We start from the raw sequence: 15336 nt of genomic DNA on the forward strand, positions 1-15336 counted from the left end.
ATAAGAAAGCTAGTTCATTGTTGTTTAGGGAAATGAGCTAATCGTATCATGGGTTGTTATCTGCTACATTGTTTGAGTTATAATTTTGTTGGCATCAGACATAATTATTAAAAGGGGAATTTATACCTTCTAACCCCTCTCTATAATTGTGCCTATATATGTTTATGACTATAAGGAAAATAGAGAAACTTCCATGAGGCAAACCCATAATTTGTTTTTATAAACATAATTTTCTTATATTGCACGATCAAAAGTGTAGAAATGCTGACAACTTATTTATTCTGGCATGCTGCAAAAATGAAAGTGTGTACTCTGGCTTTTATGTTATGTGCTGTGTAAGCATTTATTATATTTTTCTGAATCTTTCAAAGGATGCAGAAAATCCTGCCAATTTGACAAGTTTTGTGGTGGCATGCAGTATTGGAAACATAACCATTCAGGATCTTCAGGATTGTGTGAAGGTTACAATTAAGCATACCAAAATTCAGGTAAGACAAGATTGATTTTTCAGAGGAACAGGAGTGCAGATTATATATAGTAAAGGCTAAGCATATAGCCTGATTGATTTTGAGTAAGAACATAAGCACAAATGGAAATAAAAACTCTAGAAAAACAGCAAGTAAGCAAAAAGTGAAAACAAATAACCTCTCCCATCCTCACACATTCCTACTCCATGCATGGTCTAACATTTGTCTGAAAGACTATTGATTCTGCCACTCACAGGCAATTTCTGTGCCAATAACTGTAGGCAAAACCTCTGTTCATGACCATGTTCGTGACCGGTGACCAGGGACACGATTTATTACACTGGAACTTTAGAATGACTTAAATTCTTTGATCAAGCATGAATTGCTTTGTTAAGAGTTCCCCAAGTTATTTTGTTGTTATGTGTTTTTCAGCAAAGGAAGAATGGACAGAACCACATTGTTAAAAGATGACTACAATTCGTTTAGGGAAATACAGACCAAATGCAACCTTTTGGCACATACTGGTTCAGTTAAAAAACGTGTGAGCTTGACTCTGTTCTCAGACATGTGGTCAGTAGCTACTCCAAAAGAGACAATAGCACTAGAGAAGTTAAGAAAGACGATGTTAAAATGCAATACCTGAGTAAATTGTTTACGTGATGAGAACCTGGTTTGTAATTTTCACAATTCCATTAACTTTACACTACATTTCATTATAATGATTATTTTAAAGTCACACGAAACAACCGCCACTTTAGACTCGATAAAGACATCGTACTCATGGATAACTGTAGTGAGACAGTAACACTTCATTATTCTGAGGATGTGGAAAAGGAACAGTGCAGAGGAACAGTGCTCTAGATTTTATATTCTGGGCAGATCTGTCTTTCTAGGAGAGTAAGCACTAATTTGACACTAGACGAAATTTCAACAATCCAAGTAATATTTATTCTTCTGCTTATTAAATGAAAAGATATGTAGTAAAACATCTGTTGCAAATGTATATGTTGATAAGATTTATGTCTGAAGAGGTATAAAAGGTCTGCTTTTAATGTGTTATTAGGAGGATCCTAAGCCTACCTGTGTCTTCTGGGATATGAATAAAAATGGTAAGTTTAAAAATACTGTCATTTCTTTTATGAGAGGAATAAAGGTGTCTAAGTTTTAAAATCAGTCACAGTCTTGGCTCTTTTTGTTTCTTAATCAGTCCTTGCAGAATTAGGTGAAATCTTTAGACTGTATCATTTCTAGCTAGTAAGGTCACTTGTAACACCAGATGTTAAATATTCTTAGTAAAAGTTTTGTATGTAAATTTGGTTAACGTTTTAAATTTGTAAATAAAATTTCTCTACTTTTCTGATAGCAGTTTTTCACTGATCTGTCTGCATGTGCAAATTAAACAGTAATTCTAATCTGACACATGAATGGTTCGTAGACATACTTTTAACTGGCCATTTTAAAAATGTCGCGTTATTTAATTGTGAGATTGTGCCTGTTACAAATCTTAAGCTGTTTTTTCTTCCATGGAAGGCTAGGAACTACATTACACAAACTTCATTTAGTCAGAAACTCAACATGTACCTTGTGAACAGATGACAGTTTGCAGAGTGAGATCCCATATGGAGACACGCATTAACAAGGCATCATTTTAGCTCATTCTTCATTACTACTGCCTAACCCGTGTGTGATGTTAAACTCAAGCTCTTCATCCTTTGCACAGACAAAGCCGTTCTCTGGCATGACTTTCCAGATCCTTCTGTTTTAGAGATCACTACTGAGATGTTACTTCTCCTTACCATGAAACACAGATAGAGCAAAGGAGTAACTGTCCTTAGCAGTAGCATTTGAGGTGGAGGGGTTTAGTACAGAGAGTCCTGCAAGAAATAAAATTTACCATCCAAAGTTGTAGCTGAAAGCAGGAAATTCAGACAGAAGAACTGAGAAGAATGCAGAAGGATAAAAAAGAGAGAGAGAAAAAAAAAGAACCTAGTTAGGAAACTAAACTTAAGCAGCACATCAAAAGAGAAACACACAGGGAGGAAAATGTTCTCAGTGGCTGCTTGAGTAGGGGAGAGTTTTAAGTGGTTTTGGAACATCTTCACAGTCTTTTGAGAGATTCTGTCTTGAATTTGAGGTAATGTTATAGGGCCAGTCAGATAATATGCTGGATCTTGCCTGGAGTTGTGCAAAAATGTCTTTAAGGGTTCAGAGAATATGAACTGTTTCACAAAATTAATTCATATTTTAGCAGGAAAAAATGAAAGGAGAAGTAATCAGAAATACAGATTTTACTTTTTAACTTTTTTTTTTTTTAAATAAAATCTTTCTACTTCTTTTTCAGAATGGCCTTTTCAGGTGGGGTGGGTAGGGGATAGTTTAGTTCATGGATTTTTTTAAGGCCACAAATGATGACTGGGATTATCCACCCTGACCTTCTGCATCACATGCTGCAGAGAGGAAGGGTGGGACTCTCTGCTCCTGGGCCATAAATGCTTTCATGTGCCTGGGGATATATGAGTAGGAGGGAGGCAGGTGCAGACATCACATCAGTGTGGTAAAAGGGAGTTCTAAAACCATCTTATTGTTGGGTAAAACTAAGGTGTGTCTTAATGCGTGATCCACATAGTAGGTCTTATTCATCCCTCATTAACCAAAAAGCTCCCTACCTTTATTACAGATCTCCATCTATTGCTTCTGCTCAGTAGTCCATTACTGGGACACTCATCTGGTGTGATTCACTGCAGAAGCCAGGAAATCTGACACTTGCTTCTTTCCTGATTGTTTTTAATGTTTACTCCTTCAATTTGAGAAAGCGCTTCTGCATTTGCACAAGATGAAGTGAGAAATCTGTTAAAAGGGAGGGTGACATGAGTTTGTTGGAAAGTACAGTTTCTCCTGTTTCATTTCCGCAGGTGGCAATGGTGGCTGGAACCCTGCGGGCTGCCAAGTGGGTGCAGAGTCCAATGAAAACGAGACGGTTTGCTTATGCAACCACCTCACGCACTTCGGGGTCCTAATGGTAGGCAAAATCACCGTTCACCCAGTTATCTTTCCCAGGAACTGCAATGCAGTTTTTGTCTTGAGTCAAGACAACTCTCATTTTTGTTACTTGGGTTATTCCTTTTGCACGTGATTTTTCATAATAATACATCATTTCCCCCCTTATTGTCATAAAGTTATCTTTTCGTAACAAAATAGCTAGTGATAAGGATTCAGGAATGAGGTAATGAATAAAGTTAGTAATGAAAGTTTATTATTATTATTATTATTATTATTATTATTATTATTATTATTATTATTATCATCATCATCTTTACAAGTGGCTAAATATTATAAAATAAAAAGTAAAATGTGCCCATAAGAGTATGCTAAATTTTGAAAATACTGTGCCACAAGAGACCTGGGATTGAGACTTCTGAGAGATACCAAAATACAAATAGCATATTATCCAGCTTCAAAGCCGGGACATGGCTGGGTGAAAAAGAAAGTCAGGGACTGTAAAACCAAGGCCCAGGACTAAGACTTCCACTAGCGAAACAGAAAAAAATTGATCTTAATGAGTCATAAGGTGCAGGGGGTCCCTGTTGTTTCCCTTAACAATATAATCTGACAAAAATGACCTGCAGCTGAGACAGGAGGGTGTAACAAGAGGGAAGTGGATGAGAAACAAGTCTAGGTAGATTTGAAATTTCAAGACCAGGAAAGTGGGAAGTTGTTTGCAGAAAAAAAAAGTAGGAGAAAAAGTTGAGATGCTGTTTGCAGAACAAAAAAAAAAGAGACTCATTGTCAGGGAAAACAGTCAGGGAAAGAAAAATGTCCTACAGTCAGTAAAACTGCTAATGAGGATGAAAAGTCAAAGGAGCACAATAATTCCCTTTCAGCCTGAGATTCAAGGGGCTAAATTGCCCCTTGCAAATTTAGGTTGCAAACCTGACAAGATTTATTTTTATCTAATGCCAAAAAGTATAAAGCAAACCTTCTCTCGTGAAATGTGGTAAACTCGTATTTGCTGTTTGCTTATAAATGGCTTTAATCAGCTTTGGGGATGCCTGGCAGTATAGGCCTTCTCTTGGAAAAAGTCTGCCCACAGAGGGCTGGTACAAAACGAGTAACTCGTATTCTATCAGAGCCTTAAGCAAAATCTCCAGTCTGGGTGGTGAGATAGGTAGAGCATAGCCTGTCAGCGAGGTGAAAGGGGGAACCATATAGAGCACTTCAGCCTCAGCAGCATAATTCCTCTAGCATTTGGGTGCCTCCAGCAATTTGCACGTGAAGTGTTTTCGAGAGAAAAAAATCCCAACATGAAAAAGATGGAATACTTTTATCTTTTCTTAATGTTTGGTGATTTTTTTACGCTCAGTAACGGGCTGAAGCTTTTCTTTCCATCTGAAATTAACATTCTTTGGCCTCTAGAACATACCTGAAGAAAAGATGCTTGCTCCTGATCACAGCGATGCTGTGGAAGTATTTGGGTTTTGATTTAACTTGTTGCAGTGACACATAGGACTTAACCGCACAAGAGAGCTGCATGCACTGACTTTTTCAGCTTTAGCCTTCCAGAGCCTTTTAATAGAGCTGCTCTCTTCACGTCATGCTCAGATGTAGATATGAAAAAGCCACAAGCTTTTTGTCTTTTTGCAGGCTAAATTGTGGTCTTGTTTCACTTTTCATCCTTGAAGAGAGAAAAAAAGGGCTTTCTTTAGCATATATTCAATGAGTCCCTTCTCTTCCCTGAACGCTTTTGTGGCAGTAGGAAATAAGGCAGAAGTTCTTTGAATTTGGGCTGTGTTCCAATAGATCTTTACACAGTTTTGACCCTTTTAATTGCTTTTCCATTTGAATAATCTTTTCTGACTTTAATTTAGCTATTAAATTAGTTTCAAATAACATTCTCCTTATATATATAAACTGTCATATAAGGTTGGGACAGGGTGTAAAAAACTGCACACAGCTCCTTCCTTTTCCTATGAAGAATGGCAAGTTTTGTAGCATTTTGTTGGTTTCTTTCTGCTAGATGGTTTTGCTGGGGACAACAGTTACACTGGCTGTAGAATGGACACTATTATATGTTAGTACTTGCGCACATTTACTCCACAGTGATATAGATCCAAACATTGTCATTTTTTCTTGTCCTTAAAAAAGGAAATAACACTGGCATTTATTCTCAGACGGTACTATGTGGCAATTACAGTTGGACAGAAAACTGGAAAAAAAATCCTCAGAATGTTCCTGCTTCATTTCCAGGTTTTTTTGAAATGTTGTCTTTGTCACTATTTTTCTGACCAATTCTATTTATAACTGTAGTTTGCATGTGAAAACAGACCATAAAACCAAAAAGCAATATCTTGCCCTTGGTTTCACCTGTTGATGATTAGCTACATTGACTCTTACGAACTTTTAATAACAAGGAGTGATAGCAGAAACTCCCCAGAATAGTGCACATTTCAGTATGAATACTTTTCAATAACATTTTTGTAAATCTTACATCTTCTTAAAGAGAGTTGCCCTTGAGCAATGGAACTAAAAAGTTTGAAAAGGGGAGATCTTTCCAGAGAAGGGCATTTGAGTTCCTGGTACTGAATGATAAGGATCAGTATCAGGCTCTTTCTATCTGCTGATCCCAGCAGTTATAGCACTTAAAGCACAATGTTTTAAAGAGCTATGGGAAGGAAGTGAGTGGTGACTATAGACTAAGTATACTCAGTAAACATGAACCCTAATGTCAGGGTTATAGCGGTATTGCCAAAGTGCTTTTGAGTTTTGCTTGACTGATTACCAAGAAAGAGCGTTGTGCTCATGGAAGAGGTGTTTGCTATAACAGATGCCTCTTCCTCCTCTCTCACGTAGGACCTTCAGAGAACCGTCACCCGAATAGACCCACAGAATACCAAGGTCCTCACCTTTATCACTTACATAGGCTGTGGGATATCTGCTATATTTTCAGCTGCAACTCTTCTGACATATATCGCATTTGAGTAAGTATTAATTCTGTGAAAAACATCACAAAGGAAGTACCTGTATGTGATGAATAAAGTAAAGTAGTTATATGGATGGTGTGGTTTATTTGTCTAGGAAGGGAAATCTATGTTTAAAAGAAAAAAAAAAAACAGCAAAATCATGGTCACAATGCTGTAAGTGGAAATTTTTTTCCAGGGGATGTAAGTTCAGACTCTTTCCTCCTGTTTCCAATGTGTTGTGCTGCTCTGGCTGGGCAACAAGGCTAACGTGTCTCAAAATTTTCTCTTTTGGGAATACAGTATCCTCTAGATTCTGAACAATATGTAGTATTTTAAAATCCACAACCAGGCTTTTTTTAAAAACAAACAAAAAAACTTGCCTGTGTGAGCATAACAAGTCCTAAGCATAAAAAGATAAATTTCCAACTAGAATATTTTAGAGCCCTTCAGAAAGAAGTGGGAAGAGAAATAAAATTAAGATAAATTGTGAAGTGTTACAATTTCAACAGCAGTCCTACTGAAATGTGAAAGTTACTCAAGGGAATGCAAAAGTTTTAAAGTGATACAGTTCTGTGAACAGTGAAAGAGAAAATGAAGTCATATCAACACAAAGGAACCATTCTGCCTGTAACAGGACAGGACAGAGTAGCTGCTAAAGAAGGATAGTTTGCTGGGGGGGCAGGCAGGGAAAAGGGGGTTTTTGAGTTCTAAATATCTCTAATGATTGCACTCCTATTTCATTACCTATGGTATAATGTTCTGGTCCAAGATGGAAGAAGTTGTTGGCTTGCCCCTCAGTTCATACATTTCAATGTTCCTATGTTGACTTTCTTATGTTGACTTGATCTTCAGTCTGCCTAAGATCCTATTAAAAAAAAAAAACCCACACCCTCCAAAAAAAAAAGCCAACAAAACAGAAAACAACAGCAAGCACTGGACAATATATTCCAAAAATTAAGCAAAGATTAACATGTAAGATGATCAGAGATGAGCTTCTGGCCAGCTATGTTTTGAAAGTTTTCATTTTCTTCAATTTTCATTTAAAGTACAAACCACATTGTAGTATATTTAATTTGAAAGGTTTTTAATAATAAATCAGTTGCTAAAATATTGTGGCAGTTAATTAGCTCATTAAGGGCCGAAAGAAGCGTTGGCTTTCCCCCACCATATACAAGAGAAGCCTGCAGTGATATCACACAGAGTACACATCACTATGCCTTATTGCCACAAAAGCTTATGGCTAAGAGGAGATCCCTGTGCTTTGTAAACTGATAAACCCAGCTGCTGTAAGTGGCTTGAGTGATTGAAGCCAATTAATCATACGCACCCGTGTTTCTCTCATTAGGAAGTTGCGAAGAGATTATCCGTCCAAAATCCTGATGAATTTGAGCACGGCCCTGCTCTTTCTTAACCTGATCTTCTTGCTTGATGGTTGGATTGCATCGTTTGACATAGATGGCCTCTGCATAGCTGTAGCTGCACTTCTGCACTTTTTTCTTCTGGCCACCTTTACATGGATGGGACTAGAAGCCGTTCATATGTACATTGCTCTAGTGAAAGTGTTTAACACCTATATACGGCGATACATACTGAAGTTTTGCATCATTGGCTGGGGTGAGTTCAGTAGATGCAGTATTTACATAGCATGTATGTTGAAATGACTTTATATAAAAGCTCTATCACAAATGCAGAGCAGAATCAAAACCAGCGTGGCACTTCCTTCCCCCTGCCCCGTGGCAGTGCTGGCGTGCAGCCAGCCCTCTCTGTCGCCGAGTTCCCCTGTATAATTCTGTGCAAACACACCGTAACTGGCACTCTCCACCCGGAGCAGCTCACAGCCCGAGGAGGAGCAGAGAGACCAGATAATCTGGTCTTACTTTCCAGAGAGGCCAGAATGGGAGAGGGAAAATGTTAAGTGTGGTATCAGAGGTGGAGAACCATGCCACACAATGAATTCAGAAACTCTTGCAGTTACTACAAAGCCTGTGGGGATCTTTGCATTGACTTTCAAAAAGCTTTCAATCCAGCTTAAAGTTTCTTGCCAACAAGTACAAAGCCTATGGCGGAATCAGAAACAACCAAAATTTCCTGAGCTTCAGCACAGTGTTTAAACCACAGAGCGATCCCGCCTGCCCTAAGCAGTGTACACTGCAGGACTGAAATGGAAAATGTAATACTGAAAAATAACTGCGAGGCTCAGGCAGCAAGGCTTTTATTCTTCATTTTTTTCTGTATCGGGAATCTGTGCCTTCTGCCTGAGTGCACATATTGTGTTTGAAATAATACAACACAATGCAAAACCATTAACCTCATGGCTAGAGCACTGACCTCAGTCCAGCTGATAATTGATGTCTTTCCATTGGCAACTAGCATCCTCTTTGGCAGCCTCAGCAGATGACAAGGACTGAGTGGTCGGAAAAGCAAATTAACCTCTTCCCCTTTGGATCTGTTTTGTCATAGCAAGGATAAGACATGTAAATAAGGCATGTCAGGAAACGTACGTTTCTTTTGTGTTAGCTGTACCTCTCTGCACAGAGTTCTCTTCTGCGTAGTTGTCTGTTATTTTCCCAAAATATTCCCTTTACCTTATTATTAAAAATACATCATTTACTTAATTTTTTTGGACACATTTAAGTAAAGGATATATAATGCTGTAGAAAAAAAGAAGACATTAACAGTTGAGAGAAGCAGTGGAGACATGACAGGTTCAAGTTCCCCAGTTCCCCAGCCTAATCAAGTGACATTAGCATCTCTGAAAAAAAATCCCTCGAAAAAAATCGATCTCACTTTTGTAATAGTTTGTTGATCTTCTTCTCACTTTATTATGAGAGCCTGTGTGCAATTGCAAATTTAACTTTGAGTAATTAAGGGAGATTATTCTACTTTAGTTTCCATTTCAAATACTAAAATAACATTTGCTACCTTACAGAACATTATGAATCTTATTCATTAATGCCCATTAAGTACTGGAAAGTTTTATACATTTGTACTGTTTGAAAAATTGTTTCCTTCTACTTCTCTGTGCAGTTTTCTGACATAGCACTGCCTCAGGATACCCTGTACTAAAGCAATAGGGATGGAGACATCAATAATTCAGCTTTGCCTGGTGATTTTGAAGGTTTAGGAGATTTCAAAGCAAACTACAAGTTTTCTTGTGTTACAGGTTTGCCAGCTCTGGTGATAGCAATTGTTTTAGCAAGTGCTAATACAAATGCAAGTTATGTTTATGGCAAAGAGTTATACGGCAAAGATGCTAATGGGCAAGGAGGAGATGACTTGTGAGTATTTCTTTTAATCTCTTACAATTTAGCATTTACAGTCTGCCCAAAAAAATTAGCATTGGGCAGATTGCTTTGGAAAAGTCAGAGATGCATTAAACAAGCAAAGTGTGCAAAATCATCTTCTAAATTATTTGAATCTGAAGTGTGAAGAAGGCCATAAGAAAAATTGGAGGGGAATCTGCATTACCCAATGGCAGGTACAAAGACTCCTCTGGTAAAAGAATAATTTATAACTTTTGTCATGAGAATAAAATAAAAATACCTGTTTTGGTTTATCTTAAATGAAAGTTATATCTTCTAGAAAAGAGCAAAGAAAGAAGTAATATAAAAATAGTCTCCTTTGTAAATAAACCAGCCTTTTGTTAATGTAGTTCATTAGCTTTCTGTGTTCTTCTCTTGATGTCCAGATAATAATCTCCAAATGCCAGAATTTTTATGTGACTGTTTATTACTTCATTTTCTGTTCCTTGCCTGGCAAAGCTTCATCATGACAAATAAAAATGTCATTTTGTGTTTTTATTAAAGTATCACGTTAAGCATTCCAGCCACTTGCTGCTAGAAGAATAAGCTAGATCTCTCACATGGCTGACTGTCAAACGGCTACCTCAAACTGCTGCCCATCCTGCTTCTTCTCCAGAGCTGTATGAGTTCTCCTTTAGCTCAAGTGGCAGAAACTTGGGATTTTGGCACTGAAGATCCACGTTTGCCCATTCTGTTACTAAAGCGTCCTATGCTTCACACAGATGAAAGTGATGAAGCTACTCATACTGAGTCTAAACATTCCACGATGGGATTGCAGTTCCCACGGCTTGTATCTGGGGTCAGATTTCCTTTTTAAATAGTTTTAAATAAAATGTGGTATAACCCTCAGATTTCTGACGTGATACTACTATGCGCCATAGTCACACTTAAGATGCCACTGGGCTTCATCCGATTTACAAGCAGAAAACGGACAAAGGTTTCATTTGAGAGTATAGCTCTGCATCAGCGGAATCAGACATAGACTGATTTTCCTTGTAGTCATATAAATAATTGGAGAATAGTTTGCTTTGTCTAAAAATGATCATATATCTGTATTTTTTTGCAGCTGCTGGATCAAGAATGAAGTTGTCTTTTATGTGACTTGTGCCGGCTACTTTGGAATCATGTTTCTGATGAATGTTGCCATGTTTATTGTGGTGATGGTGCAGATCTGTGGGAGGAATGGGAAAAGAACTAATCGGAGCCTGAAGGAAGAGATCCTGAGGAACCTCCGTAGCGTGGTCAGCCTGACCTTCCTCCTGGGCATGACGTGGGGCTTTGCCTTTTTTGCCTGGGGTCCCTTAACTCTTCCTTTCCTGTACCTCTTCTCCATTTTCAATTCATTGCAAGGTAAGCTGAATTTCTGTTCTGTGAACAAATAGTATTTGAGCCATTGCTGTTCTGGGACATCATATGTCCAGTGATTTGACTAGGTAAATCAGATCCAAGCTCTCTGGATCTTTCCTTGATCCTAAAACATCATTAGTTTCCCCTTATGTGGAATAATGACACCAACTACACATGGGTTGAATATCTTAGTTAAATTAATCAGTTTCAAGGTCTTTTCAATAAAATGCACTTTATTATAAGTAGTACTATTTCTAACTAACAGTCTGCAGTGATCTCTGTGGAGATAGATGCTGTATGACCTTCAACATTTCCTTTCACTGATTATAACAAATATAGGAAGCCTCTTTCCTTAATTTATTCCTGTAGGGAATCTGTAAAGCTCATAACTATTTTATTAAGGCATGAGAAGGTCATAAGACAAAATTCAGTCTTGTTTCACTGCAGAGAGATAGCAGAGAGATATGGGATATTCTTTGGTTCCTTAAGGAAAATCCAGCGACTGTTGTAGTCAGCTTATTTTTGTTTCCTTCACTGAAGTTTACTTTTCCAACGTAATTCATCCTTCTGAAAAATGCTATAAATTGTAATCAAATTATTATAAGTTACAGAAGTATATAGCTGACATTTAAAAGAAATTCAGGTCAGAGCTGAAATTTGCATATATATACCAAATGACGTAAGAATCTCCCTCCGCTTGCCCTACCCACTAATAAAGAACAACTAAAAACATAACAAAAAGAAAAATCCAAGAAGGTCATTGGAGAGGCATGTGTTATACCACACACATATTGAGATAAAAAATAAATTTGCCTGGAAAAAAACCATAACAAAAAAACAAACCCAAGAATGTCATTGGAGGAGTGTGTGTTATGCCACACAAATATTGAGATAAAATATAAATTTTCCCAGGGTCAGCAAAATATCTTCCCTTTATGGAAAAAGTACTTAATGTTACTCTGTGTGGATTTTATCTGTTACAGTTGAGACGTATTTACTGCGCTAAAAGATTTATTGAGCTTTCGTGGAAAGAGAATAATGTTGTGGTTTTTGGTTTGGTTCAGTTTCAACCTAAAATGCTAGGCAAAATGGCAAAAATTGTTTGGATGTGGTGTTCTTACTAAAGACTTTTTTTCCAAGGGACAGATTCTGATACTCCCCTATGGGAGTAGAATGAAGTATTACTGCAATGTGTCCATGTTAGAAATTCAGACAGGCCTAGAGAGATTAGAAGTATGGGAAGAACATGAAAAAAGGTTAAAACTCTGAAAAGCATGCCAAGGATCAAATTCAACAAGTTCTCTGTAACCAGAATTTATTTCCAGTGCAATCAATTAAGCTTGTATGTGCAGAGTGCACACAAGGTTGACCACCACTGCTTAAGTCTCTGTGGGGTAATAGCACTGTTCAATGGAAAATGAGTATTTGGAAGGCAGCTGAGTGAGAAGATGAAACTGAAAAACCTGAGGAGTAAATGCAAAAAGAAGAAGAGTGATGAGCTTTTCACGGATTGTGGTAGCAAAGATGGCAAAGTATACGTTCAGGCCTGTCATACCAAGCACAGGAAGATAACAATCCCGTATCTGAAAATGCTTATTGCTGTGTCAGAAAGAGCTAGGCAAAGCTAAAGCAGCAAGAACGAGGGCGTTTAAAATCACATACAACTGGTGTAGTGCACATGTAGCAGTAAGGGGATGGAATGGAGCAAAGAAAAATTTAGGATTTGTATCAGGAAGCATTTCCTAGCAGCAGAAGGCAGTTCAGTATGACAAGTCTTTCATCAGTACTAGCATGAGCTTAATTATTGAGCCCTCAGTAAATATATTTCTTCTCTCTCGCAAGTTTTTGAAAACTGCGCTAGCATTTTAAGCTATACCAGCAGCCTCCATCAACCTAGTTTTCAGTGCACTGGCAGTGAAAAAGTAAATTTCAGCAACTACTAGTGTTACTGTACTTTGCTATTTCATCTACATAGGAAATGATTTTTCTCCCTTTGACGCTCAGAGTAAAAAATCTGGGAACATCTCTTTTTTGGCTGCTCATTTTATATATATGCCTGGGCAAGCCAAATACTTTTAAGTCAGAGCCAAGCTAGAGCCAAGCCTAGGGTCTGATTTGGCTCTGGGAAACAAAACCAAAGCTGTATTACTGAAGCACATTGTAAACTTAATGAATAATGAAATACAGAGAAAAAAATTTCAGGGGCCAAGCCCAGACAGGGCAAAGGCAAAGTACTTAATGCAGTACATTTGTTTTGTATTACTATAGATATACGCATTTTCTTTTTTAACCATTCAGAATGTTCCAAACATTCACCACAATTTAATTAAGCATCAATTTAGTAAGTTTGTAGCTGTACAGAAATCCTAAGAGGTACTTTGGGCCACAAACAACTGCATAACTCTAAGCCTGTAAGAGCTCTAGTGACTGCATTGGAATTACTCTGTGCTTAAAACAAATCACACCCAGAAATATTTTACTAAATGCAAGCATAGTAACCATAATTCGACAGAGCTTATGCACCCCATATGGGATGCATTAAGGTACGTTTGCCTTCCTTAAATTGTGCTTCTCCTTTTTTTCCCCAATCAGCTCTTGAAAAATTTTGCAAAAAATGTGTTTCATGACACAACGTTTACCTAAAGTTAACTGATCTGAGTAGTCGCAGCCTGGCCTGATGGCTATAAACAAATACAAGTCCAGTTCAATGACAAGCATTCATGCAAAATTAGACCTCAGCACTTTGGAGGAGAGAGGATACTTTTATGCTCCAGAGCAGTTTTTTCCAAGCTATACCCTGCCATTGTGTTTTACCAGCTGAAACATAGTAGGCTTTAGTATACAGAGCTATTCATGATGATCATGAAGGAACAGTCTTAAAGGATGGCACTTAAACCTGTTTGCCCACATTATGTAGCATTTATTCATGTTTAAAATATAATCATAAGGGATTTGGCAGTAACATTTTGCCATCAGGTGTTCAGCCCCAGGTTGGCTCTCTCCCAGTGAATAAGAGTAAAACAAGAACAGGCCAAGCCGGAGAACGACGGAAGATTCCACAGCCAGTGCCTGCCTGGGAAACGCCAGGAGCATATGAGATTTCCAGCTTCTATATTTAGCTCCAAAGTATCTCTGTAGAATGATGAAATCACATGATACGCCCAGTTAAGACCTTCTTTACCACATGGTAGATGCTTATCTTCTGTCTTGAAAATAAAGATTATCCAATTGCATGAGAAATATGAACTCTACAAAAACATTCTTAAACACATTTGTTGCGATTGCATGCACAAACCAGGTAATTTTCTTCAGAAGCAAGTAGCTGGACACCTAATTAGTACTTGTGAACATATTCTTATCATTTTCATAGTCATTTCAAGTACATGCATGTGATACCCATACATCCAAGTGTGCTTTTTTCAGGGCACTCTAGTGCCAATTACAAGACTTCTGGTTTTAAAAGAATACCGCCCACAGTTCTGTAGCTATGGAACAGGAGGAGATAAAATAACTTCTTGCTAATATAATAGTGTCTGTATTTACTTTGCAGTCTGGCTCTTGCTGTTGCAAAATATTCATTTGGTTCAGAGAAAAAAACTTTTAATTATTTTCCTCTAAGCTAAAAAAAAAAATTAAAAGACCCACACTGAGCTGGATCTAAATCAACAGTATCAATAAAAGAGGTCCTATTCTCTCTCTTCTGATATCCCAAGCATTTAAATAGCAGCCAGAGGATGGGAAAACTTTGATTAATTTCCATACCTCTTAAATGAGGCATAGATGACAATAAGAAAACTTTATGATTTTCCTTTGCTTGTACTTCACAGTCTTTTGTTAGCAGATTTTAGTTAATCTATTTGTCTATTTATAAATACATGCTTCATTTGCTGTTTATTTGCTTTTGTCGCAGGTTTATTTATATTTGTATTCCATTGCGCTATGAAAGAAAATGTGCAGAAACAATGGAGGAGACATCTCTGTTGTGGCAGATTCCGACTGGCAGACAATTCAGGTAAAAGCAATTCACAGCTCCCCTCCTTAGATGCTGCAGTAGTCCATAAAAGTCCAGGTGAACAGCTTGCTATGTTATTTTTAATGTAATACAATGTAAGCCAGAGATGTGGAAAAATAGATTAATCATAGGCTGTCACTTCATTTCAGTACTAACAATTGCCAAGGGACTTTTCAGATATCACTTCATAAAAATTCTCAAGTCTTCTCTTTCAGTTTTCCACTGAAGGCAGCTGGTAAATTTTGTGGTGC

The 15336-nt window shown here is 37.6% G+C and overlaps 1 protein-coding gene across 5 annotated transcripts in view; it reads left to right on the forward strand.

Annotated features, from left to right (window-relative positions):
• Positions 1-15336, forward strand: part of ADGRG6 (adhesion G protein-coupled receptor G6) — a 115912-nt gene that overhangs the window by 89938 nt on the left and 10638 nt on the right. For all 5 annotated transcript variants that reach the window (XM_075498856.1, XM_075498859.1, XM_075498860.1 and 2 more), the window contains 8 exons: positions 372-488; positions 1531-1576; positions 3380-3486; positions 6315-6442; positions 7770-8038; positions 9588-9702; positions 10793-11076; positions 14984-15085. In XM_075498856.1, coding sequence (XP_075354971.1) covers positions 372-488; positions 1531-1576; positions 3380-3486; positions 6315-6442; positions 7770-8038; positions 9588-9702; positions 10793-11076; positions 14984-15085 — 1168 coding nt within the window. The remainder of the gene's footprint in view (positions 1-371; positions 489-1530; positions 1577-3379; positions 3487-6314; positions 6443-7769; positions 8039-9587; positions 9703-10792; positions 11077-14983; positions 15086-15336) is intronic.

This window comes from Mycteria americana, chromosome 3 (assembly GCF_035582795.1).
Source record: "Mycteria americana isolate JAX WOST 10 ecotype Jacksonville Zoo and Gardens chromosome 3, USCA_MyAme_1.0, whole genome shotgun sequence".
Lineage (NCBI taxonomy): Eukaryota > Metazoa > Chordata > Aves > Ciconiiformes > Ciconiidae > Mycteria > Mycteria americana.